General features: G+C 42.3%; 5 protein-coding genes across 6 annotated transcripts; 3 read left to right on the forward strand and 2 right to left on the reverse strand.

Annotated features, from left to right (window-relative positions):
* The first annotated feature begins 1000 nt into the window (after positions 1-1000).
* On the forward strand, positions 1001-6091 carry ccdc77 (coiled-coil domain containing 77). Its single transcript, XM_030096422.1, has 12 exons — positions 1001-1051; positions 2143-2191; positions 2544-2724; positions 2821-2963; positions 3158-3254; positions 3416-3509; positions 3692-3783; positions 3895-4043; positions 4203-4473; positions 5212-5337; positions 5433-5585; positions 5717-6091. The coding sequence occupies exons 2-12, from the start codon at positions 2157-2159 to the stop codon at positions 5861-5863; spliced, it is 1488 nt and encodes a 495-aa protein (XP_029952282.1). The 5' UTR covers positions 1001-1051; positions 2143-2156; the 3' UTR covers positions 5864-6091.
* A 950-nt stretch (positions 6092-7041) lies between these two features.
* On the forward strand, positions 7042-11222 carry hdhd5 (haloacid dehalogenase like hydrolase domain containing 5). Its single transcript, XM_030096071.1, has 8 exons — positions 7042-7300; positions 8206-8409; positions 8497-8609; positions 9225-9318; positions 9397-9430; positions 9757-9931; positions 10016-10204; positions 10340-11222. Exons 1-8 carry the CDS (start codon positions 7190-7192, stop codon positions 10692-10694), a joined length of 1275 nt encoding a protein of 424 aa, XP_029951931.1. The 5' UTR covers positions 7042-7189; the 3' UTR covers positions 10695-11222.
* Positions 11223-12125: 903 nt separating this feature from the next.
* rab19 (RAB19, member RAS oncogene family) lies at positions 12126-15241 on the reverse strand. The gene is made up of 4 exons (XM_030097242.1): positions 15180-15241; positions 14434-14622; positions 13964-14147; positions 12126-12994 (listed from the first exon to the last, which is right to left on the reverse strand). The coding sequence occupies exons 1-4, from the start codon at positions 15228-15230 to the stop codon at positions 12720-12722; spliced, it is 699 nt and encodes a 232-aa protein (XP_029953102.1). The 5' UTR covers positions 15231-15241; the 3' UTR covers positions 12126-12719.
* Positions 15242-16600: 1359 nt separating this feature from the next.
* Positions 16601-19530, reverse strand: ccdc34 (coiled-coil domain containing 34). 2 transcript variants are annotated; one of them, XM_030096406.1, is made up of 7 exons: positions 19406-19449; positions 18646-18867; positions 18415-18559; positions 18210-18317; positions 17430-17588; positions 17204-17333; positions 16601-17098 (listed from the first exon to the last, which is right to left on the reverse strand). In XM_030096406.1, the coding sequence occupies exons 1-7, from the start codon at positions 19438-19440 to the stop codon at positions 16896-16898; spliced, it is 1002 nt and encodes a 333-aa protein (XP_029952266.1). In that variant the 5' UTR covers positions 19441-19449; the 3' UTR covers positions 16601-16895. The 2 variants fall into 2 exon arrangements, with proteins under 2 accessions (XP_029952266.1, XP_029952267.1); XM_030096407.1 differs by having other exon boundaries at positions 16896-17098; positions 18646-18883; positions 19406-19530.
* A 1928-nt stretch (positions 19531-21458) lies between these two features.
* On the forward strand, positions 21459-25670 carry slc15a5 (solute carrier family 15 member 5). Its single transcript, XM_030096824.1, is given in 10 exon segments — positions 21459-21807; positions 21897-22119; positions 22619-22788; positions 22859-23079; positions 23421-23611; positions 23717-23747; positions 23750-23948; positions 25016-25147; positions 25233-25341; positions 25541-25670. Coding segments are annotated over 10 exon segments (1755 nt in total).

Genomic DNA, 25670 nt, shown 5'->3' on the forward strand with positions numbered 1-25670 from the left:
TTTTTATTGACATTTTAAAAAGATGCATTTTAGATTAAAGATTGATCATGAACACATTGCTACAATTACAGTAGTATGAGTTCAGGTCTGGCCTGGATGTGGAGTTTGCATGTTCTCTACCATGTAGTCCAAACCTCTTGACTTCTAACTCCAGATTGTTTCCAGTACCTGGTGTCCTATCAAGGATCATATTTCTGGTTTCCCTGAAAAAATAGAAAGCTTCAATTCCATCCATTTGCACTCCTATCTCAATCGTTTCATGATAAACCAGAGAGAAGGAGCAAAGGCCAGCTGATAATGTTTGTACAAGCACTTACAATAACCAATATTATATATTGAAAGTAAAAGTACCATTGCTAAAAATACTCGGGTAAAAGTAAAAGGTGCTCCTCTCAAACACTAACTTGGTTTCACTTTTAAATGCATTCAACTGGTTGGGTACAAACAACTTAACCAAGTTTAATTTGGAAATATAATCAAAGTACAATACAAAGGCAATCAAAACAAAAGAAACAATACAAATACAGAGCAAAAAACAACCAAAGATTGCTTCTGCTGCAAACATTGTTAAATTTTCACACATGACAAGATGGAGAAAAAGTGTAAAACACAGATCCACCAAAAGCAAAGTAAATCACATAGGCTGATGTATCAACAGATGGAGCAATCACTCTGAAATAACATTAAACACCTCTCAGCATGAGCAAAGAAAGGCATCAATGTTATGAAGAATTTTCTCAGTGAACCATTGATTTTTCTCCAGATTAATAAAGTATTTTATCCGGGAGGAGTAGGAGGGGGCACAGGTGATTTCCACCACAGTGGAATTAATTTGTGCTGATATGGTGACAACAGCTACAAGAAATCTGCCTGATTCTTTGACAATGGTAGAGATTTCAATTGTACAGTATCTAAAGGTTTTTCATACCTGCGGCAGTACTGCTACCTGCCTGTAGGGGGCAGAATAATTGAAGCGTGCTCCAGAACAAGAGGGTTTACTTCCGGCTTACAAACGGCTGCAGCTCCACAGACAGGAGTAAAAGTGTGCAGGGTATGTAAAAACTTCACAGAAAATGCAGAAACTCTCTTGCTTTATGTAAAAAAAAAAAAATACATCTTTGCTGTCGCTTTACCTTGATTTTGTTTTAGATCGGTAAATCTGGTGTTGCTTTCACATCATGAGCCGTAGCAACATGTTTTTGTGTTTTCAAATGACCCCTTTCTTTTATTTCGTTTTACATATGCTGTACTACTGTAGTATTTGGATGCCGTTGTAGCTAAACTAGTATTAAAGATGTAAAAGTATGAATGTAGCTGGATTTTTCATACCAGACTAGTTTAATCGTCCCGCTACCCCTGCCGCCCGATGTGGTGTTTCAAATTAGCTGGTTTCCGTGTTGATTGTTGACCGATTCCTTTAACATCCCCCGTGGCTCTCTAGTAACATTTGTTATTAAATTAGAAGTCACAGAAGGAGCGACACTTCTAAGCTTTTCCGTAAATGTGTTTTAAATGCGTTGCGTTCGCCAGGAAAGCTACGACCTTCTGTCGTCGGGTTTTTAACATTTGATGTGAGGAAGTCGATCACCAGTTATCATGGAAACCAATTAAACCGAAACATCCTGTCTGTTGTTGTGCTTACTACATCCAGGGGGCTTCATGTGTGACAGTGCCTTTAAAGGTACTACAGTGTGTGGAATGTATATCAAAATCTGAATTTGCTTCATTTACACAAAATAATAATAATAATAAAAAACTTTACCTTCAAGATTTCTTTTGAATCCAATTGGTGAATGGCATGCATGCATGTATGTATGTGTTCTAGCCTCAGTCTACATTTGCTTGTAGTGTCATGGTTTACCCATTAAAATGTTGTTTTATTTGTAATCATTCAATTCAGCAAAGTTGCTTGGTTTCTATAGTTATAAAGATAATTAAATGCATTAATTAGGCTGTAGCTGTATTTGTCTTTCTACAAGTTATTAAAGATTACTAATGCCAGGCACAATTAATGGACTGTGACAGTTTTTGCATGTTAAAACCTCAATAATTAAAGATTTTTTACATACAGTTTAATAAAGCTGTGTTCACCTTGTGCAATGCTGGAACAAGTCACATTTAATTTTTCATTCATGTTTTCAGGATTTTGCATCAGGATGGGGTCACCAGTAAAGCATGCAACACCTCATAGGTGAGAATATTGAATTACGACACAGTACAAAGTTTTTTCATGTTCCTCTGCAGAAGAAATCTTCCTTGAGCACAGAAAGATGGAGCGAATGCATTAAGCCATAATCTTCCTCAATAGATTTATTGCCCTGACTCTGTCCCCTGCTGTTCCAATCCCATATGGATTTAGTCTTACTTCTTAAATGGGCTTTATCGCCTGAGTAATCCATGTTTTTATTCCTTAATGCGGCTTTACAATGTACATGCATTCTACATCCAATAGTTGAATGATTAGACAAAAATGAAAAAAAAATAAAGTTAAGTCTGTGAGTGAGTATGTTATCATGAGATTGAAACTTTACTTCTTCCTGCAGAGTTAACGTTCACACCCCGGGTCAGGACTCGCCTCTCCCCCCGATCCATGAGCGTCTGGCATACCTGCGCCCGTCCAGAGAGCTGCTGGAGTTCTACCGGCAGAAGATCGCCCAGTTTGACACTGAACACGAAGAACTGCTGCAGATGCTGGAGAAACATCGAGGCATCACTGACGACCAGGTGAGAACGAGAAGCCATTGAATCTCACATCGTCCGCCGTACCAGACGAAACTTGTGGCTGCTCTCTCTAAGCTTTATTCCCTTGATGCCACTCAGCACAAGCTTCAGTGGGAGGTTCGACAGCGGGAGGGAGAGATCGCAGAGCTTCAGAACGCTCTGAGCGACATGCAGGTTTTCCTTTTCCAAGAGAGAGAGCAGTCTCTGCGGCTTTATGCAGAAAATGACCGACTGAAGATCAGGTAGGGGCACGCCTGATTTTAAAATCATTCAACCATTCTTATAAAGTGGTTGCTGTTACAAATTACACTTGTGCTTTTCAAAAAAGAGTATCCAAATGGACAACCTGCTCTCAGGCATTCAGAAGCTGCACTGTATTATTCTTCTCCCTTGCTTGCACCAAGAAGAGCATGACCGTGTCGATAATGCCTTACAGAGAATTGGAGGACAGGAAGAAAATCCACCACCTTCTTGCCCTTGTGGGTCCTGATGCAGGAGAGATCACATACTTTCATCGGGAACCTCCTCACAAGGTGAATGTTCAACTGTTGTGTAAGATAATAGTTTAATAGTTAATAGTTTTTGTGTAAGATAAAAGTTTATTTTCTACTGTTCAGTTCATTCCATGTTTAATTGAGTTCATGACTGCTAAATCTTCTCCTTTTTAATCATGTATTTGATGAATTTATTTCAGGTCACAATCACACAGAGGAGCATCGAATCCAAGGAAGAAGAAAATCTCAGTCTGCGACCAGCAAGGCTCAGACCTGCTGCAACCAGCAGGAAAGGTTTGAAAACAACTTGTTCCTCTTCTGACAGTTTTTCAAAATTTGGACGTAATTATAGGACGATAACAGGGGTGTCAAAAGTCCGGCCCACTCGAGATGAAATTGGGCCGTTTGTGGCCCCTGAAGTAAAATCTGTTTGATTCCCCTGTATTATAATGTGTCTGTGTGGTTTCATGTTTAAGGAGATGGTACCAGGAGAACCAAGTCATCAGATGGGATAAACAGAGAAAGCTTGGAGCAGTACAAGAATGACAATCAGACATTGTTGCTGCAGGTAGGTGTCCTCAAACACTACACCACCGTATACGTTCATCATGTCGGTAGAAATTCTTTGTCTTCTTCAGGATTTGGAGGTCACATTAAATCGTGTGGCTCATGCTTCTAGGTGGAGGCGCTGCAGGCTCAGATGGAGGAGCAGACCCGTCTGGCCAAAGAGCAGGTGGAGGCTCTGCTGGAGGATCGGAGAATTAAAACGGAGGAAGCACAAGTACAGCAACAGAGAGACCAGGAGCGCATCGCTTCTCTCACTGACAAGTGGGTCTGATTTTCTTAATGTTTGTATTTTCCACATGTGCCACACACCCACTCTTGTAGTCCCTCAATTTTTTTCTTCTTTTGAGTTGGACTGCTTTGCCTGGTTGATATTTTAAATCCTCACTCTTCTTCTTGTTTTAATCTCCATTAACACATTAGGCTCAAGCAGACTCAGAACCTGCTGCATGAGAGCACCAGGGATTTCTTGCAGCTTAAGTTTGACACACGGAATCAGGAGAAGAGCTGGATGGTGGAGAAGGATCGGCTGCTCAGGGAATTAGATTCCTGCCACGACCGTTTGAGAAAGGCTGGACCCTCCGGCAGTGAGGCGGGCCGGCCGCGGCAGCCCGGCAGCAGCACCGCCGTGCTCCACCCGCGGCCACAGCCACAGCCAGAAGCGCAGCAGCAGCAGCAAAAAGAGGAGCTGAAGGTAATATTTGGATTCAGAGAGAATTTATTATGATGCCAGCCATGAATTAGCAATAAGAGTTCATGTCCCGTTTAAGACAAGAGCAAATTATACAATAATATAGGAAAGTACATTGTAAAAGCATTGCACTTAAAATGCAATAGGAGATCAGTTAAGTTTAATTTACTTATAGGTCTGTATTACACCTGATTATGTCTATAGAGGGCCACAGGAAGTTTTTTATTTCTATTTTAAAAGTGTTGAGACCAGGGTTGCCAAACACATTAAGTTCAGAGGCCCGATTTTCTTTGTTGTGGCACTTGGCATACGCAATGAAAATGTCAATATTTTGGAAAAATGAACCAATTTCAACTGATATATACTTAAATTCCAGAATAAAGCCAATTTCAATAAACTCTTCTGGTGTAAAATACAGTGGAATGTCTAACAACTTCTCCTATAGCTGTTGCACTATCCATGTTTTTACAAACTCACCCTGACAGCATGGTTTTCATGCTAATGCCAGTTATTTCTCATTGCAACATCACTGATATCTCAGCTCAGAGGTCAAGGTTTTGTCCATTACTCTGAAGAAATTTGTTTAAAAGAAAAAAATCAAATGTTTTCTTTAAAATTTTTACCATTTGCTTGGTGGTTTGGAGAGGTTTTGACCCACTGGCCTTATATTTGACACCCCTGTTTAGATGCTCCTGAGTGATTAATATTGACTGTCCGTGTCTGTACCTGTGCTGTTTTCAGCTAATGCAGGAGGATCTGAAGCAAGCCCACCGTCTGGCTGAGATGTACCGAGAGCAGTGCATTACAATGGAGACAGAACTGTCTCAGATCAGAGAGGAGGGCGACGTTGGCAGAGAAATATTCAAGGTATCCAAGCTAGTTCGATGTATGTAAAATCCTAATTTCTATGCCCTTGTTATATCCTGTGATGGTCACCAAGTGTCCTGTATTTTTGTTAACAGGAGCGCTCTGAAAAAATGGCCAAACGTCTCCAGTTGATGACCCAGCGTTATGAAGCGCTGGAGAAGAGGAGGGTCATGGAGGTGGAGGGCTTCAAGACGGACCTCAAACATCTCAGGCAGAAACTGAAGGATGTAGAAAAGCAGCTTGTTAAGGTGTTATTTCTTGTATGATTTTACTTACCAACAATAAATCATTCGGTTTTATTGCAAAGCACCTCTGATGGTTCATGTTGAAGTGGTTTTACTTTATATGAATAATCACTGACGGATGCTTTGTTCTTCAGGTTACTTTGAATGTGGGGCCCAACCAGGACCTCGCCATCCTGCACGAGGTACGCCAGACCAACGCAAGGACGAAAAAGGTTCAGGGCGAACTGATGGCACTGAAGGCTAAAATCTACGGACTGGAAAACGAGCTGAGGTTCAGCTGAGGAACGTTGTGTGATGCATTGATTAGGTATAGATGTTTGTTCTAATGTGATTGTTGAAGGTTAGGCTGGACATGATGTTTGTATTTTGACCAATAAAATCATTATTTTAAATTAAGAGACTCTATTATATTTCTGAATGCTTCTTATTGTTTTAATTTTTGTTGACAAGCAACCAGTTATGCACAGTGTAAAATTGTAAATGGAGTATTTAGATAATAAATTCATTGAAATGCAGTGGACATAATCCTGTTTTCTGTTTCACGTTCATTTCTGAAATTCAAAAAACAATATGGTGTGATGTGAAAATGCATCCATAAAGTTGTTTCAGTCACATCAGACATTTATTTTCTGTTTCTATTCTTGGCAGTACTCACAGTCAGAGGTGGAAAGAAGAACAGTATTTGTCCCTAATGCTAGAGTAAACTTTTCAGATATCTGTACTTAAGTATTTATTTTTCTGATTACTTTTTATTTGTAATTCCAATATTTCTGTTTTCAATATTAGGCTCTAATCTGGCTCACCAATCCACCAAGCAAATTGTAAAAATTTGAAAGAATTATTTTTTTTCAATGTGGCAGACATCACTGACACTTGAGCTGAGATATCGACATAGAAACCAGGTACATGTTTGCGTCAAGCCATGCTGTCAGGGTGCGCTTGAAAAGCATTCATAATGCAACAGTGATAAACGGTTTTTAGACGTTTCACTGTATTTTGCACCAGAAGACAGTAACTTTTTTGAGAACATATAGACATTTCATCTCTTGAACTTGATGACACAACCAAAAAACATTTTAAGTGTATACTTATACTCATATAGGGGGAAATGTAAGTCTATTTATTTATTTATTTATTTATTTATTTATTTATTTATTTTTGCTTTTTTTGTGGCCTTATTTCTCTTCTGTGCCTATCTATGCATTTTAAACAGTCATGTACAGGTGTGATTTATTTTTTTAAAACGTGCAACAGGAGCCATTAAAACAAACATGATAAACAGATAAAATATGAAGACAAGTTTTCATTCCATTCTTCAAAATTCAGAGTTTATCACTTTAGTTTGTGCAGAAACGAAACTCGTGCGTTTCCTGTTCGCTGTCGAGTGACGTCACCTCAACCAGGAAGTATTTGGTCTTCAGCGCATGCGCACAGACTTTTTTTAAATGTTGAATGGTGACAGACAAGCTGAGCAGCATGCAGAGGTAGCAGAGAGTAGAGTTTCACTGCTGGGAATATCATGACCTACAGGTCCAGCCCTCTGGTTTGCTGAGTGTCGGACCGTCTCTGTTCACCCTCCGGGATTTTACACACAAGTGCCTGCAGAAATGCAAAGAGTCAGAGCTTTCAGAAGAGTCTGGCAGCTCCTGAAACCAAGCTGCGAGGGAGCTTCAAAACAAGCAAACAGCTCGTCCTGCATCAGAAGAAACTACAGCCAAGTAAGTGCATGATCTGCTCCATCTCCTTTTGAAATCGCATATGTTTTCGGAGATTTATTTCAGCTCGAACTGGTTGGAGTTGGGAGTAATAAGAGAGGAAAGAAAACACACCAGTCTGCTTCCCATGCTGCTGACCTGACTGAGATCCTGACGGGAATTTTTAGATGGAGGGGACAGAACAGAGAGAATCGATGGAAAAACCTGATTAACTCAAAAGGAAGTTATTTAAAGTCAGAGACTACAGACTAAATGGGAGATTTTTTTAGTTTTCAATTTAAAAATATGTAAAATGAGTGTTTCCATCCTTATTTTAAGCTTTAAATGTGAATATATGGCAAGTATTCAGCAACACACCATGTGCTCTTCAAAGTTCAGGCTACTAATGTGTGCCAAATAGGTGAATCCTGTCAGTGACTGGAAGGTCAAACGGAGGAGCACAATAAGTACACAAAGCTCAATCTCTCTGCTTTCTAGTAATATTCTGAATGTCATAAATGGGAACTATGGCTATACTAAATCCTGGATATGGTGGCAAGATAGGACTAGACAGGGCTTTAAGCAGTTAATATATCTTTAATCTATATCAAATGGAGAAATTAAGTTTTAAGCCATAATTGTAAACGAGAGGTTTTGATTCACCAACTTATGTTTAACTGAGAAAACAATGACAGTGTGTTGATGATGCTGTTAAGTTAATCACATCACATGATTACTACCCGTACATACTTCTGTTATTATTAAATAAAGCTTTGTGCTGTGCGCCCCCCCCCCCCCCCCCTTCATATTGGCTTAGCTGGGAACAAAGTCTCAATTCATCTGTGCTCTCTCTGTTTTACCTACACAAGTTAATGAATAACTTTGTGTTTTCACATCACACAAAATCCACTGGCCGACTGTCTCCCCAGGGCCCCGGCTCCTTCGGGCTCCTCTTTGACATCGATGGGGTGCTGGTGCGAGGTAAAACGCTGATCCCTGCAGCCAAGCAGTGCTTCGAGAACTTGGTCGACCGCAATGGGAACTACAGAGTCCCCGTGGTGTTTGTCACCAATGCTGGGAACTGCATGAGGCAGGCCAAAGCTGAACATCTGTCACATCTGCTGGAGGTGGAGGTATGGTGAACATCTTTTAAATCTGTATGTCTTTGCTTTGTCTTTCTTTGACACCAATACTTTCCTCGCTACACCTTTTCATTTCAGGTATCTCCAGATCAAGTGATGCTGTCCCACAGTCCATTGCGGATGTTTACCCAGTTTCACAAAATGCGTGTGCTGGTCTCAGGACAGGGTCCAATTGAAGAAGTTGCTCACAAGTATCCTGTTTCTGCTAGGGAACTCTTGGTCCCTGCACTCCCACTAGATGTTGACTTTGAAGAATACATGCTCTGCTTATTCAGACTAATTTATTTTCACGCTCCACTTTCTTATCATGACATAATCTTTGTGCCTTTTAGTCCTTTTTCTGCTTCTCAGTCTGACTCGAGCCCTCACACAATAAATACAGTTTAGGTTTATTTTACCTTTAGTTCTATAAGTATTTTCTTCTCTTCTGTTCAGGCAAGTAGCCCCTTTTCAACATACCATTTTCACACAATTCAGCGGTGGTGGATGACGCGTCTTTATACCAGCCGATGACAGATCCACCAGACAGCAGGAGACGTGGCCGATCTATCAAAAGTGACGGGTCGGTCAAGCGTCCGTAACACCAGCTGATGTAGAAACACATCCTCCATCGGCGGATGACTTGATTGATGAAGACGGGAGAACACTGTCAAGCTTGAAAAGGTTATGTTGAAAAAAGCCTACTTGACTGAAGAGAAGAAAAGAGGATTCTGAGAATCACAGTGACGTAGACTCTAAAGATGTGAGGTTCTTACAATTAGATTTTTTTTTGTCTTACAACTACACTTTAACTCATCAAACTCCAGCCTGGGTTTTGAAGATGTTGTGACCATCGATATGCTCAGAGATGCATACCCAGTTCTAGATGTTGTGGACCACGAGCGAAGGCCTAAAGACGGTGTAAGTAGTTTAAAAGAAACTGGCATGACGTTCAGTTAGAGTTAGTGGATATTAATAGTTATTTACATTGTCTTCCAGATCCCTCCCAGTAAAGGCTTACGGCCTATAGACGGTATGTTTACACACGGTTACATCAATTTTGTGACAAAAACCCTCTGAAACAGCTTCTACCCCAGAGCTGTGGCCTCCATCACATCTCACTCCCTGTCTAGACACACAGCACACACACTGCAGACTGTATGGAATCACACTAACTGAAGGACTGACCCACACATCAACGTAAACTGTCACACAATGAGCTGTCTATTTATACTTTTTTACTCTCTATTATTTACATATTTCCTGTTTATATTTATCTGTATATAAGGACAAATCATGGGCAGTTTCATTATACATTGTATTGTAACAATAGAACTTATAAAAAAAAATGTCTTCCAGCCGTTATCTTGTTTGGAGAGCCAATCAGATGGGAGACCAACCTCCAGCTCATCGTCGATGTGCTCTTAACCAGTGGAAACCCCGACAACAACTGGAACTCCATGCAAACTCGTCACATCCCAGTGCTGGCCTGCAACATGGACCTGCTCTGGATGGCCGAGGCAAAGAACCCAAGGTAGATGTTCTGTGCAACTCTCAGAATTTATTATTTTTAATGTGACAGCAGTGGTTCTATGATTTTTTTTTTTTTAATTGGTAGGTTTGGCCATGGTATGTTCCTGGTGTGTTTGGAGAGTCTGTACAAGAAGGTGACCGGCTACGAGCTGAAGTATGAGGCTCTGATCGGTAAACCCAGCGTGGTGACGTACAACTACGCCGAGCTGCTGATTCGACAGCAGGCCGAGAGACTCGGGTGGACGACACCCGTGAAGAGATTGTATGCTATAGGGTGAGTGATTCAGCTCGGACTTCCTTCCATTCATATCTTTTCTCTAAAGATATTTAAAATCAGTTTGTAATTTGCTTGAAATGTTATTTAAATATTGACAAAAACACTAAGATGTAGATTGTCATGTCTTCACAGCGACAACCCCATGGCCGACGTCTATGGTGCCAACCTCTACAACCACTACCTCCAGGCTTCCCATCGTGAGCAGCCTGACAGCAGCACGGGAGTAGAACGTCCAGCTGACAGCGCTGGAGACGCGTCCAAAATAACGAGGGCAAAGGGGAACCTCCCCGAGCGGTGCAGCTCCATCTTGGTGTGCACGGGGGTGTACAGCAGAGACCAGCAGGAAACGGTCACAGAGCAACGCATTTTCCACGGCCACAGGGACTTCCGGTTCGACCCCAGCCTCTTGCAGCCGTCCTTCGTGGTGCAGGACGTGAAGGAGGCTGTGGATCTGGTGTTCCAGGAAGAAGGCTGGCCCCTGCAATAGACTCTCAGTCTCTTCTGTTTAACTCCGGCTTTGTGTTTCGGTAGTTTGATGTTCCTGGTACTCTGCTGAAGGGAAGCGTTGCTGTTACTGCATTACAGTGCCATAGAAGCGTCTGCAATAAGCAGTTTTAACACAGAATATATTTCAATTTTAAGTGGGCTCTGCTTAGCAGTGGCTTAGATTGTTGCAGCTTTTTAAAAAATACTCATCACTGTGTCGATACTTAAAGTGTATACTGTTGATTCATCCAGCGCAATGTCCGTCCGTCCTGCCTTCAAAAAAAACAAAAAAAAACTTCTTTAGCTGCACATTTCACTACATTCAGATGTTAAGAATCTGTCGGGTCACAGATAAGAGTTCAGTAGACAGTAAACACAATGTCACTAGGTATTGATCCAGAAATAGCTTTACACAGCTGTTTCACAGTGAGAATACCACTTGCAGTCCAGAGGAAGGAGGACTTTATTTTGCACAGTAGTCCACTTGTCCAGAGTCACGTTGCCTTTCTAAAATAAACAACCTCATCTGCTGGTGGGTGTTTAGTAGTCTTGCGGTTATATTTTGGCTTTGTTTCAGATGCAGGCTGTGTATATATGTCTGTATATATAATTAATGCCTATAGGATTAAAATTACCTCAGATTAAATTTCAACTTAAAGCTAGGGTTGGCGATTTGAATGAGATACGTTTTTTTAAATACTGGTTTAAATGATCTTTATGACCCGATTGGAAACAATTCATAGAGTGTTCTTAAAGTAGTTTGGAAAATATCCGCTATCTACAGCAGGAGTAAAACGGGAAAAACAGCAACCAATCGTCTTGACGGGACACCTTTTTTTAAACCAATCAAATCCCTTCGCCGTTCGACCTGCCCCCTGCGCGTACATGTCAATGGCGACCCTGATTCAGTGCGCGCGTAGAAGGACGGAGCGTCGTTGCAGAATGGCGGAGAAGAATGTTTGGGGCTTTACTTACCGGTGAGTGCGCCATACTTGGCATAGTGCAAATAAAGACAAACGAAGAAACGAAGCGCTGAGGACAGGTTACGCCAGGAACACACAGGACGCGGAAGTGCTGCGCGCACAACGGAGCTCCTCCAATGGGGTGGGAGCTGGGCGGAGCCTTGGGGAGATGCTTCATTCGTGCTACATGCTAGTTTTCCAAGATCGCCAACCCTAGCTTTAAATATTTTTATTTTTTTTTATGTCAACTTGCTTTATTTAGTGAGATTGAATTGAAGAGGAATGGTAACCCAGCCGTGATTTAACATCAGGAGTAAAACTGATACTCACAGCACAAGTAAAAACGACATATGCCGGTTTGTTCGACAACAAACGATGCATAATTTTTCAGTTATACACTGTTGTGGTGGCTATTTGTCTTCAAAGAAAGCTTAAACTTTAAAAGGTCGTTAATGTACTGTGGGTATGTAGTTTACATGGGAAGAAAAAGTCACTGTCCACAAAAAATCCTTTACACTTTGTCTTGATTTATTTTTCCTGATGCAAGCAGACAAAAGGAGCCATTATTTTCTGCTGCCTCTCTTCTTCTGTTAGAAAACCTTAGGCCCGTCCAGGTGCATGCTGGTGCTATGCCTGCTATCCACCTAAACAAACTTCAGGTTCCCAGAACTGTCTAAATCTACAAAAATTAGGCCCACAGAAAATTATGTTTAAGCCAAACATGCACAACAAATAGCAGAATAAACACTATAAAATATTACAAAACAAATCCAAATGAATATTTATAAAATCTACAAAGACTACAAAATAGCTCCCACAACATAAAAGCCATACTGTGTGACAGAAGACACAGTTGTGTGTGTCATGGGAATATTGTATTCACTGTTCAGGTTCCTCCAGTTCCTGTTACAGATAAACTTAAAATTTATAAATAATACAAACAATAAAAAACCTAACTGCACCAAAACTGCATAACAGAATGTTTCTCTTTAAAGACTCTTCCCTCTGCAGGAAAACCTTTCCGACACACATTGAATATTCAGTCTAAGTCCTAATCGGTCTGCCTAGCACCCACATTTCCCATCTGCAGGCGCTGTGCCTTCAACGGGGCGCGAGCTGTTACTCAGCATCAGCTGGGGCGATTCTTGAGATTCCCCGTCCGTCATGGTCATGCCGTTTCGAGCCAGCAGCTCCCGGGCCATCAGGATGAAGGCGGCCTCCACGTTTTGGGCCTCCTTGGCGGAGGTTTCCAGAGCTGCCAGCACATTGTTGTTTTCTGCCAAAGTGCAGGCGTCCTCAAACAGCACCTGCCGCTGAGCGTCCAGGTCGCATTTGTTACCTGCAGCGGTGAGGAATTTAAAAAAAAAAAAAAAAAGAATAGCATGAAAATTTAAGCTTTTAAGTGTTTTTTTTGTTGTTGTGACAGTGCATATATGAAAAGAAAGTCTCATATTTTTGGAAAACCAATACAGTGAAATGTTTAATATCGCTGTGAGGCGAGAGCATTAACCACTATAACCCCATGCCACCCTTCTGTTAATCTGCCACGGAGATGATTTTATGTGCAAATAGCACTGTAAAGATGACTATGAGGCAGAAGTGCCAAATCCTACACACCACTGTGCATCCCTATAAAGATGTCTACAGTTTAAATTTTCTCTTACATTTCATATTGTGCTTTTTTTCCAAGTTATGTAATAGAAGAAGGTTCAAGTTCTGACCAAAAATCAAAGGTGGTCATAAATCAATGGAGTGTTTTCACGGTTCTGCTGATACTGCAAATTTCATGCAGTCATCACCTGTACAGACTCCGTCTAGAGTAGATTTATGGATACCTGGAGCCAATCTCACTGTCTATCATAGAGCTGACTCAGACAGACCTCTCATCAACATCAGAGCAAAAACATAGAAACTACTGTGCAAATTAATCACCAAGTTGAAAAAATAGTCTTTGTTGCTTAAAAAAGCAGTATTTAAGAGGAAAACTTGGAAGAAACTGAGGAGACAAGTTTATAGTCAGATTTAAAGTTGAAAGCTGGTGGCGTCAGGAAGGGGTGTTTGGCTGCTCTTTATAGTGTCTTCTACACCGTAAAGTTGTTTATGGGTTGACTGATGAGGCAGTGTGAAGCACGTTCACATCACAGGGTGAATATTTCCGGTCCAAGTCCAGCTCTGGGACGATTCCTGTTTTCCTCCTGTCCATGGACGTGGATTTGTCGCGTGTTGGGTGAACCGATTATTCCTGCAGGTGTGAGTGTGTGACTGTGTGTAATGGGCTGTCAGCATGTGAAGCAGACACTGTACACACCAATGAGTATGAGCACCACACCGGCAGCTCCGTACTGCTCCACCTCCCTGATCCAGTGGGGGACGGATTCAAAGGTGGTGCGGCGGGTGATGTCGTAGGCCACCATGGCCCCGTGGGCACTGCGGTAGTAGCTCTGGGTTATCGTCCGGAAGCGCTCCTGTCCTGCTGTGTCCCACACCTGCATCTACAACAACAGTGCAAATGACTGACTGAGTGTGCTCTGAACTGGACAGGGCTTCAGTGAAGAGTCTCAAACTGATCACTCTACGGTTGTTAAATGAACACACCCAGAAAACTAACACAGTAACGGATGTAGGAGGGAGTCAAGCACACCTCTTTCTTGGAAGACAACCTCACTGATTAACTGAAACAAGCAGTAACATTATGTACTTCAACTTGCAGGTACACAGAGACAGGTTTCACAGTTGAATGGATGTCAAGTGAAAGAGCAGGCTGGCAGAAATACTTACTTTCACCTTCTTCCCATCAATATCCAGGGTACGGACAGTGAAGTCCACTCCGATGGTGTTCTGCTGTTTCTCAATGAATATGCCAGACTTGAAGCTCTGCACCACGCAGGTCTTTCCAACATCCGAGTCCCCGACCAGGATGATTTTAAAGAGAAAGTCAAAGGAGTCCTCAGTCTCTGGCACTGCAGACTGCATGGTGACCAAGGGGAAAACACACAGCAACTTTAAGACAAACACTGAGGTGGACACTCTAAATCCCACTCCTCTGCGCCTCGATGCAACAGAACTGGTTTCTCCCAAGTTGTGTCAATAAGAAGTGAGACTGTCTGCAGACACAGGAGCCACATCTTTGTTAGGAGGGAAAAAAAAAGAATCAGCTGCAGCAAATTAGCCAATTAGGGCCCATGAGCATCTGTGCAATTTCAATATTGAGTAAGTAAGAAAAATTTTACATAATCTTCAGCATGTTCTTCGTTTTTCTCGCCATCCTTTCATAGGCTGCACTCTCCAAAAAACAAAAACCCATGACGGAGACACACAGCAGAGAACTCAAAGTCTCCTTTTCTCCTCTGGCAACGTGGAAAAATCAGCTTGTTCATCCTGAGAAGGTTCTGATATCTTGATTACGCCATCAGACATGTTCTCCCAGGCTAAACACAAGTGGAACGCGTCCTCCTGCCCTTTAGACTGGCCCTCCCTCACCACACTCCCTTCCACTGTGTGGACGTGGAAGACACGCCTCTTACCTGTGCTGGGAGGTGTGACCTCCAGTTGCTGGCCCACCTGCACCACTGCATCTTGGGATATGGATTTTTGTACTCCGACTGAGAAGTTGAATGCAGGACCTGAAGGAGGCAGAGAGAGGAAACATGAATGACCAGAGTCACTGAAAACATAACTACATCACCTTTGTTGAAATGCAGGTGTGAAAGCACTTCACTTCAAAGTATTAGTTACTTTTCCTCAATCAAAATTTTCAAAATTAAGATTTATACTTTATACCTTTATTTTAAAGCATGTTTTCAGTGTGGATGAGAGTAAATTTGATGAAAATGTCAACATTTTCAGAAAATCAAGTAATTTATCCAGAAAATTACAACAATCGACTTTTGTATTTACATCTACAAAATGAATCAATGCTGGCATGAAGGTCATGTCAAGTAAAATGGCATAATCATATATGACTAGATGTGAGGGCTGTGTACAACCGCACTCACTGTCACATCAGGGTCAACAGTTAACCTCACATTCATGTTTTTGGATTGTGGGAGGAAAGCAGAACCTGAACACAGTGACAAGGACCAAATGGCTGTCGAATACTTTGATTAAAGACTTCAGATGGTTCTGATTATACACATGCAGTTATATAAGATAACGACGAACAAACAGCTATAAATCATTCCATTTTTTTCTGGATGACAATCAACATTTTGTTTTATTTGAGAAATTCGACTCAAGGAGAGCCAGAGAGTGAGGAGCTTGTCTTTGTGGGAGAGAGATTTACTCAAACAGCCTTAAACAAACAGCTTGGACCACACCTGCCATGTACATATTCTTTACAAACTGTAAGCACATTAAAAATCTGTTCTGGCAGCTCTTCACTAAACCACACACTAGTTTTTTTAATTACCTCTTATAAGATGCCCTACATTATGAGCCGCCTCACTGGGTGCTGTCAAGCAACACATTCCACAGCAGTCAGCAGCAGATAGAACAAGCTGAAGCACAACACACACACACACACATACACACAAATACACAACAGATGGTTAGTAACACTCATTCTCACATAAAATAAAAAAAAAAACAAGTATTTTACCTCAGGCTTCACACATTGTCATCACAGAGAGTCGCTAACACAGAATGAGAGCACAGCTTTGAGTGTTTCTCTCTCTATCTCTCTCTCTCTCTCTCCACCCCCTCACTCGTTTCTGTCGTCATCTCAGCCCACAGAAGAACAAGGCACAGCTGGACGCAGAACAATACGCGAGTGTGAGGGGCACTTGGCCGAGCCGGGTCTATCTTTGGCTGTGACCACCAGCCACACTCTTTCTGTGCTGTGGTTGGCGTCTGATTCATTAATTACCGTGAGCTGGAAGTTTTTCCTCAGCGTTCAATGGGTGGGGTAAATACAGTCAGAATGAAACACAGTTTGTTTTTTCAAACCTAATCTCAAAAAATTTATTAAGAAAAATGTACAAAATAAATATATATATGAATGTTAACATTTTAAAAACCTAAATGAATCATCGGAATAAATCATAATCCAAGGAAAATCCTACCAGCAATCAAACACATCATGAAATGCAGACATTACAAAATGCAACAAATCAGACGACGGGAGCATGTTTTGGTCGTTGTGGCTGCATCGGAAGACAGGAATGCTTCAGTGACTCAGCAGAGCCTCAGTCTGTTGTACATGAGTGGTGGTGGAATCACACAGAGCTGTCACTAGGCTATAGTCATCTCCTCTGCAGCATGTGTGCAGCGCTCACACTGTTTCTCAGTCTGACAGTGCTGCCGGAGCTCTGCTGGCTTCTCCTCTGCTTTTGAGGTTTCTTTTCAGATGTCTTGATCACGCGCGTCTCTGGAGGAGGGACGTGAATCGGCTTCCACGGAATCGGATTGTAGAAGCTGGGAGATGGGTAGGATTTATCGTAGGGACCTGAAAGAAATAAAAAAACAACATATTTAACATATCATTGGTGACAAAACAAATCAGTTTGAGGTAAACTTCTTAACAACTCCCTGATTACTCAAATGACCTTACTTCTTGGGTGAGCAGGTGACTGAGGACTCGCTCTGTCTTTTTCGTTCGCCTTTGCCAGCCATTCTTTAAACTTCTCTTCTGCTTTCCTGCGGCGCTCCTTCTCCTGCTCCTCCTTGAGGGCAGCATCCTCCTGCCAGATACAGAAAATTCTTAGAAATCTGTTCACTCATCCAACAATTTCACATCGAAGTGTTTTTTTTTTTTTTGGTAAAAGAATATAAATTACTTTTTCTTTCTTTTCTTTTTCATTCTTTTCTTGGTTCTTTTTCTGCAGCCAGTCTTTATACTTCTGCTGAGCTTTTTGTTCAATCTCCCTTTGTTTCTCCTGCTGCCTCTGGATTTCCTCCAGCTCTTTATTCTTCTTCAGAAGTTGTTCATTCCTCTCCTGACAAAAAGATAAATACAGATTGGTTCAAGCAGGACGAGACGAGACAGCTTCATATGTACAAGACATTTTGTGTTTATATCCACACACATGCATCACAACAAAAGCTGAATTAAGACAATAACATACATGATTTTACAGTGTGAATAATACCAAGCCTCTTATTAGAAAGGCCAGTGATGTGGGGGGGAGGAGAGGGACTCAGGTGGTCTCAGAGAGGAGGATCCAGTCCAAACTGAGCTCCATCCTGATCAAAGGGACTCCAAGTCAAGCCACTGAGAAACAAGCGAAGGTGGTTTGAGCATCTGATGAGGATGACCCATGGTTGCATCCCATTACAGGTTTACGAGGCATGTCCGATTGGGCCCTATTGGCCTGGGGCCCGGGGACTGAGCCCTGGGGTCAGACCACGACTCACTGACTGGACAGATTATATCTCTGATTAGCGGAGCGACTCGGGGTCCCGTCCGAGGAGCTGGAGGAAGTTGCAAGGGAAGAAATGTCTGAGCTTTTAACTCTCTATACTGCCTGCAACCACAACCAGATATGGACTAAGGGGGATGAATGAATGAATTATTGAATGATTGAATGAATGAATGAATGAAAGACGCAGTCCTATACCTTTTCTCTTTTCATCCTCAGCCATTCATGAATCTTCTCCTCCACGACAATACTTTTCTCTTTTCGCTCTCTTTCTTGCTGCTCTTGTTTTTCTTTGAATAACCGCTCCTAAATCATGGGATGAAAAAGTGTTCAGAGAAAGTCCAATAACATGAAATAATATATTCAGTTTCAATATTACAAAGTGTAAAATTAGGAGACTCACCTCCTCTGCTTTCTGTTCCAGTTTCAGTCTGTCCTCTTTGGCTTTGTTTACCAGCCACATTTCCCATGCACCTAGTGTCGGTGAGGCTGGAGGCTGCAAAACTGCACATAGCATCTGCTCCGAGGGCGTCTTTGGTAGCTCACATCTATAAAAGAGAATCTACAGAAATCAGTACCACATCATGTGCGGGGCAGGCAGACGACTGATTCAGGTGTAACAGTGCAGCAGCACCTGAGTCCGGGTGAAGCTCCTCGAGCAGGGATGGACTCCGGGTCTTCCTCGTCTGTATCAAAGCTGTCGTGGTAGATGGGGGAGAGCAGGGAAAACGTGTCTTCGTCATCAGATAGGACGTCGCCTTGAAAGTCCTTGGCTGCAGCGGAATCCTTCCCCACGTCCGTCTTGATCGGGGTCGAGCTGAAGCCTTCGGACGCAGACGCAGGGCGGGTGGGCATCCTGGCTCCAGACATGACTACAAATCACACAGAATCTACTTAATCTAACCGATTGCTGTATTGTACTCACTAGCATTGTGATTAACAAACTGAAGTTGTTAATCCGGTGTGGATAATGAGGCTATCGATTAGCCATGTTGGGCTAAAGTTAGCGTTGGTGTTTTGGATTAACTGGTTTCCCTGACGACTGGTGACTGGCTTCCCCTCGCGTCCCTAGTTGCTGCTTGTATCAGCTGTGAAAAACCCGACAGAAATCCACTGTTGCGGTAGCGAACGCAGTCAAAGGGCATTAAAAATCCATTTTTAAATTGTCGTACGCTTTGTGAGTCTGAGTTTAACAGATGCTAGCGGCAATGACGAACAATAAAGGAAGCCAGTCACCAGATAAGAGGGAAACCATTTAATCCGAAACACGGAACGTACCAGCTAGTTAGCAAACTTTACGATAAATTTCTTTTCCAATAATACTACAAACAGTTGAATCCTAGCAGGTTACTGGAGGGTAATATGTTCGAAGTGAGCTGTTAATGGTTGCATACCTCCCTTGTGTTGCAGTTTTAAAAGTCTCCGACATGCAGCGCTGACAAACAACAGATTTACACGCAACTTTTTTTTCCCATGATACACCACGCCCTCAAGCTGCACAGGACGCTGTTACCAAGGAGACGCACGGATGGTTTCGACCTGACTATTTTTGCAGTTTATGATAAAAATAAAACAAAAACTGTCCTGCTCCTGTATCCATGCACAGTTCATAAAAATTTAACTATACAGTGTTCAAAACATAGTTTGATATTGTGACATTTTATTACTGGCTGCTCTTGCTTTTCTGTTATTTCCATTACAAGTTCTCCTTTCAGAAGTGTTTTTGAGATGAATAGAAAGGTGCAACTTGTAACAAGTGTGATTAAAAGCAAGCGTGTATTTATCATAAATAAAATGAAGCTTTTCAAAACATTTGATTGTTATGGTAAATGTAGATTTTGTGTCAAACTATGCATATTTCTAATGCATGATAATGAACTTCGCATATGACATGCAGGCCAATACAAGACAATCTAGGGTTTCAATTCATAATCAAGACTTGCCAAGTTCAACCTTTCTGGTGTGTAAATACAAAATCTGTGATTGGGCCATCAGTAGTGACAATTAGAGAGTAGCATAATGGAAATCTAAGGCAGCAAGATGTCTTTTCAAAGCACACTTTTTGAAAAAAAAAAAACCCCAACCCTATAATAATATACAACACAATTCATCGTCACATTCTGATTTATTTTTTTTTTTCATTAATAAAAGGAAGGCTCAGTTTGTAAACTTGTAAAACATGAATATTTTTGTCTTTGATAAGATGTAGTTGTTGTCTAACTCACAGCTGTGACCTAGCTGAAGTTAATCTGGCTGTGGACTCTGTCATTTAACACCATCAGTCTAATTGCCAGCAGCAAAGCCAAAATGAACTCTTACTGTGAATCGTTGCTTTCACAAAGACATGAGGCATTTTGTGTGTGTCTGCAGCAGACTGCAGCTTTCACTTATATTTTATAGTGCTCTATGTAAACAGGAACCACAGTAATCAGATTTTTATCATTTGAACTTTCAGTTTAGTTTTTTTTTTTTTTTATTGAACATCAAACTCAAGTGCCATAGACAGTTTACTGGCACTATTAATGACCTTCAAATTCTTTATGGGTGTAGCTGTTTCACAATGTTACCTAAGAAAACCAGTCTGTGTAGTTGTTACCTGCTGATTCAAACTGAGGTGACCATTAATCAGAAAAATCCAAAGTACATAAATGGATTTCCCTTATAAAGTACTTATCCACCACTTGAGCAATTCACAACATGTTCCACTTTAAATCAGATGGGGGCTCGAACCTGCAACATTTCAATTGAGGAATGATTGCTCTGCCAACCAACTTAAGTGATGTAAACTGATGCTCCTGCTTTGCTTTTCAATTCTGAAATTGCATTATTTTCCAAGCTAACGAGTTGGTTGGAACACAGAAAAGTTTATGAAAGTCATCACCACACAACCACAACATGAATTAAAAGTCTTCAGATCTTTAGACTAGGTTTTGACACAAAGGGTTATAGAATAGATACTGGAGGACCAATCAGCAGCTCTTTTTTTTTTTTTTAACCAAAGGAGCAAACTAATGATACAATGGTGCATGGAGGTCTCTTTCTTATGTTTGAAAGGGACTCTGCACAAAACAATGACAACTTCTGTATTTTATTTTCTCTATTGCAGATGTTTGTTTTGTGTGAATTTCGACATATCTAAAAAGAATTATATAAAATAAAAGTCAATAAACTGCTCTTGTCAACCACTCAAGCTTTGCATGATGTGTCTGACCCTTGTCAGACACCCACAGTTCTTGGTAAGTTAATGACGCAGAGGCGTTAGTCACCCAGTGCACGTGCAGAATGCACGTCTGCTTCCCTGTGTCTGTTGTTCAGCTCCAGCATCACACCAGGGTGCCGGATGTTTGGCGTGCTCGCCCATAACGCTTCCCCACAGGGGCAGGACTTGTCATTTAGAGCTTTATTACTGGAAGCATCACGCAGCCGGCTTCATACGGGCCCAGAGGAATGGTGGCAGAAGGCCTTCGCAGACTGCCGGAGGGCAGGAGCCAGCCACGGCGAGCCTCACACACTCTTTCAGACCAGAGACCGCCAAGAAAGTCCCGCAAGAAGCTGCAAGTCATCATCTGCGTTCTGCTCGTGGAGCTGTGTGAAAGATTCACTTTCTTTGGGATTGTGTGTAACATGATTCTCTTCTGCACGGTGAAGCTGGGCTACGACAACTACCTGGCCGCAACCGTCAACCTGTGCTTCATCGGCGCCAGCACCTTGACCCCTGTGCTGGTCGGGTGGTTTGCAGAGACCTGCTTAGGACGGGCTAAAGTGCTCTACTTGTGTGCTTTACTTCACTTCTTCGGTAAGACGCGGCATGGCTCTGCCTGCTGTACACTAATTGAAGTTCTGTTCATTTCTTCATTCGTTCCCACGTGTGTCTGTCTCCTGTAGGCACTGCCATGCTGCCTGTGGTGGCATTTCCCTTTGAGGATTTCTACATTGACACCCATCACATGACTCACCAGCTGGAGCCCCGGGAGCAGCAGATCTTGTTTTACACCGGCCTCCTCGCTGCTGCGCTGGGCATCGGCGGCATCCGGGCCATCCTCTGTCCCATGGGGGCCTACAGCCTGCAGGGTTACAACCAGCACCAGCTCCTCGCCTTCTTCAACTGGTAGGTGGACGCAGTCGGTCAGATCTGAAAACTGCCCATTGATTGTCGATACTGGGGCGATCACAGGTGTGTCTGGGAACACGGCAGCTCAAAGGAACCGTGTGATGGTCCAAAAAACTAAAAATGAAATAAAATTCTCATTCAGTCAAATCCATGAGGAAAAATACAAAATAATCAGAGATGTGTTCACTGAGAAATGTTGAAAGAGATTGAGATAAGATAAGCATGTTAAAATTCATGTTTCCTAATTCCTACCATTGTAAATAACAGAGGTTTATAATAGTTTTCTTTTCATGTACACTCATAGCAGCTCTCAGTTTTAAAGAAATATGAAGCTCCCCAGTGTAGAAGAGTAAATATCACTGAGTGGAGTAACATCACATTAGCTACCTTTGTTTTAGATTACACTGTTTTAGTTTCAACTTTTTTTATGCGAACATGTTGGGTTCCTGCAACTTGGTCAAAGACTTGCTCTTTATATTTTTTCATCTATTTTTAGGTTTTACTGGCTGGTGAACCTGAACTCCACTATCGTATTTCTGGGTATTGCTTACATCCAGCAGTCTGTGGCCAAAAATCTGGGCTTCCTCATTCCCTTCACGTCTGTGCTGCTGGCTCTCATTGCCATACACATGATGCGCAACAAACTCACCTACAAACCCAAGAAAGGTCAACTGCACACTGTAAAGAAGCAGAAACACTGATCAGATACCACACTGATTAAAGTGATTGTTTGCAGGGGGGTCATTACTGACCACACTGGGAGTCTTCTTGAACTCACTCAAGATGTGTTGCCTCTACTATCGCCACCTGAGTGGAGACGTAGCATCGTGGCTGGACCGGGCCAAAGAGAACAATGGCGGCCGGTACAGCGAGATCCACGTGGAGAACGTCAAAGTCTTGGCCAAACTCTTCCCGCTCTACGGGCTTCAGCTGCTTTACAGAGCCTGCGTCACTCAGGCAGGTCAAGGGGGAAACAACCACAAAGCACAAAGTGTTGATGTGGAGTTTACTTGTTACTTTCAGCGAAGAGTTGTACATGTACAGCCAAGCTAGCGCAGAGACGACTGAAAGACACACACTGCTGCAGGGAGTTTATCTCTGAGTTCATACTTCAAAGATATTTTCTTGACAGCATCCTGAGATAAGGGCTCATGAAACCTGTTATCAGTGCAATCCCACATGTTTCATTGTGAGGGAGTTTGTGGCCAATTATTGGAGGAAGGGAGTACAAGAGGAAGTTTCACTATTTTCCCATCAGCATGCAGGTTTTCATGCTCATGAATGCTCGTTCCCCACAGATTCCATCAGGTTACTACATCCAGACCATGAACTCCAACCTTCACCTGAACAACCTCCTGCTGCCCATCGGTGCCATGAATGTCGTCAGCATCCTGCCTCTGCTGCTGTTGGCCCCTCTGATCGAGTGTGTCACCACCTGCTGCCTGTCCGTGGGGAAAACCCCCCTGGCTCCTGTCAAACTCATCAGTGAGTGCTCCAGCACAAACACACCCACATCGTCCGCACATCCTTTAAATGTATTCACCTAAACACCCCTGTGTCTCTCCCACTCCCCCTCCCCCTCCTGTAATCACAGCCCCCTCTCTCATCACCCCACCCTGTCCGTCCTCCCCTTCCAGCTCTGGGCCATGTGTGTGCCACTCTCTCCGTCCTGGTGGCAGGTTTGTCGGAGCTGCAGAGGAAAACCTTCCCCCTGGTGGAGCAGACTCTGTCCGGCAAGGTCCTGCAGGTGTCGTCCATGCCGTGTTTCCAGCTGGCGCCTCAGTACGTCCTGCTCGGCTTGGCTGAGGCTCTTGTCACCCCTGCGTGTGAGTAGGATAACCAGAACCTCCACGACTGCATGGAGCGGGTTTCATCTTCTGTGTATTTTAAGTGGCATCGATGTTGGGATGGCATGAAATGAAGCAAAACAATTCAAGAAATGGCCATTGCTCCAATTCTACTTCACATTTCTTGAACAAAATTGCTGGAATTATTTTTGTGCTTAGGGCAAAATAGACTGCATCGTTAATTCAACAGATTATTTTACCCAAATATTATGTCAAGAGAGGGACTTCATTCATTATATTGCACCCAGTTCCCAAGAAACAAAACTGTGCTGACAAAATAAGGAATTTGCTTTAAAATTTAGGAGTAAAAACCTAAATCTGTTCTATGAAGTCATATGAAGTATAAAAAATGATCATATCATTGAATGTTCAGTTATTTAGTCTCCACTGGCAACATATAAGCTAAATTTTTTTATTTTTTTATTTTATGAGATGTTAAAAAACATGGCATTTGTTAATGTGTTCATTTCCATGGCTTATAAGATGAACTCATGAACACAAAGGCTTATTTTTCAGGTCAATAATTTGTAATTAATAATAATAATGCATTGGTTTTATATAGCGCTTTTCAGGACACTCAAAGACGCTTTAGGTGGTGGTAAGCTACTGCTGTAGCCACAGCTGCCCTGGGGCAGACTGACGGAAGCGAGGCTGCCAATCTGCGCCATCGGCCCCTCCGACCACCACCAACCATTCACTCTCACAACTATCACACTTGGCAACGTGGGTTTAGTGCCTTGCCCAAGGACACAACGACAGTTTTACACCTGCGGGAGCGGGGATGGAACCGCCAACCTTCCGGTTATAAGACGACCTGCTCTACCAACTGAGCTACTGTCGCAAGAAATTGTGTTCTCAAAGATTTAATCAACTTTGTGGGAAAAAAAGCTTTAATTCCATATTTAGTAGATGTGCCTATAGATAGCTAAAACACAAAACAAAAAAACACTCTCTGTCTCTCTTTTTCACTGTGATATAATGTGCTTTATGTGCATTTACTAGGCATCTTTATGAAATCAGTTCACAGTCTCTCTGCTCTCTGGCAGGTTCCCTCATCCCGTTCCAGCTGACTCCAAACCACATCAGAGGGATCTCTTTGCACTTCCTCACCCTGTCTTATGGAGGGGGCTGTTTTTTAGGGGCTTTTATTATCCAGCTAGTATACTATAGCTCTGGAGGTAAAAAATAAATAAATAAATAAATATCGATCATACTCACTGTTTAACTCACCTACTGGCCCACTCACCCACCTGTTTATTACAGGAAACTTCTATCCGAACATGCTGCATGATGGGAACCTGGAGAGATTTTTCTTCTTCTTGGCCACACTGATGGCCATAAACACTTTGGTGTTTTGGAGTGTGTCCTACAGGTATAGTAATATCTCTGACAAAAAAAAAAAAGTGATGCACAGGAAAAAAAATGTTGAATTTAACAAACAGTAATCCTGATCAGCTGAACTGACTCACCGCATGATTTGCGCCCCTGGGGTCAAATCACTGTATTTATTTACAAGCATGACTAAAGTTGTTATTGATGAGTTATACATGACCACATTTGATCCTTCCCAGGTACATTGACCTCAGCGTTCAGGGGAGAGCCCTGACCGTCAGCCCTCTGACTGAGAAGCTGCTGTACTATAAAGCCACTCTGCGCTTCTACGACACAGTGGATCACGCCTCCATCGACTCCGTACTGTAA

The sequence above is a fragment of the Salarias fasciatus genome, chromosome 7 (genome assembly GCF_902148845.1).
Source record: "Salarias fasciatus chromosome 7, fSalaFa1.1, whole genome shotgun sequence".
In the NCBI taxonomy this organism is placed as follows: domain Eukaryota; kingdom Metazoa; phylum Chordata; class Actinopteri; order Blenniiformes; family Blenniidae; genus Salarias; species Salarias fasciatus.

Excerpts from the sequence above, each read along its gene's own strand:
- ccdc77 (XM_030096422.1), top strand. The coding sequence starts at position 2,157 with ATGGGGTCACCAGTAAAGCATGCAACACCTCATAG. Across the intron at positions 3,510-3,691 it reads TGCTGCAACCAGCAGGAAAG|GAGATGGTACCAGGAGAACC; the intron begins GTTTGAAAACAA and ends TTCATGTTTAAG. Across the intron at positions 5,586-5,716 it reads TAGAAAAGCAGCTTGTTAAG|GTTACTTTGAATGTGGGGCC; the intron begins GTGTTATTTCTT and ends TTTGTTCTTCAG.
- hdhd5 (XM_030096071.1), top strand. The coding sequence starts at position 7,190 with ATGCAAAGAGTCAGAGCTTTCAGAAGAGTCTGGCAGCTCCTGAAACCA. Across the intron at positions 7,301-8,205 it reads TCAGAAGAAACTACAGCCAA|GGCCCCGGCTCCTTCGGGCT; the intron begins GTAAGTGCATGA and ends CTGTCTCCCCAG. Across the intron at positions 9,431-9,756 it reads AGGCTTACGGCCTATAGACG|CCGTTATCTTGTTTGGAGAG; the intron begins GTATGTTTACAC and ends AATGTCTTCCAG.
- rab19 (XM_030097242.1), bottom strand. The coding sequence starts at position 15,230 with ATGCAGTGGTGCAGGTGGGCCAGCAACTGGAGGTCACACCTCCCAGCA. Across the intron at positions 14,623-15,179 it reads GGTCACACCTCCCAGCACAG|TCTGCAGTGCCAGAGACTGA; the intron begins GTAAGAGGCGTG and ends GTCACCATGCAG. Across the intron at positions 14,148-14,433 it reads TTGATGGGAAGAAGGTGAAA|ATGCAGGTGTGGGACACAGC; the intron begins GTAAGTATTTCT and ends CTGTTGTTGTAG.
- ccdc34 (XM_030096406.1), bottom strand. The coding sequence starts at position 19,440 with ATGTCGGAGACTTTTAAAACTGCAACACAAGGGAG. Across the intron at positions 18,868-19,405 it reads AAAACTGCAACACAAGGGAG|GATGCCCACCCGCCCTGCGT; the intron begins GTATGCAACCAT and ends GTCTGGAGCCAG. Across the intron at positions 18,318-18,414 it reads TGGAACAGAAAGCAGAGGAG|GAGCGGTTATTCAAAGAAAA; the intron begins GTGAGTCTCCTA and ends CCCATGATTTAG.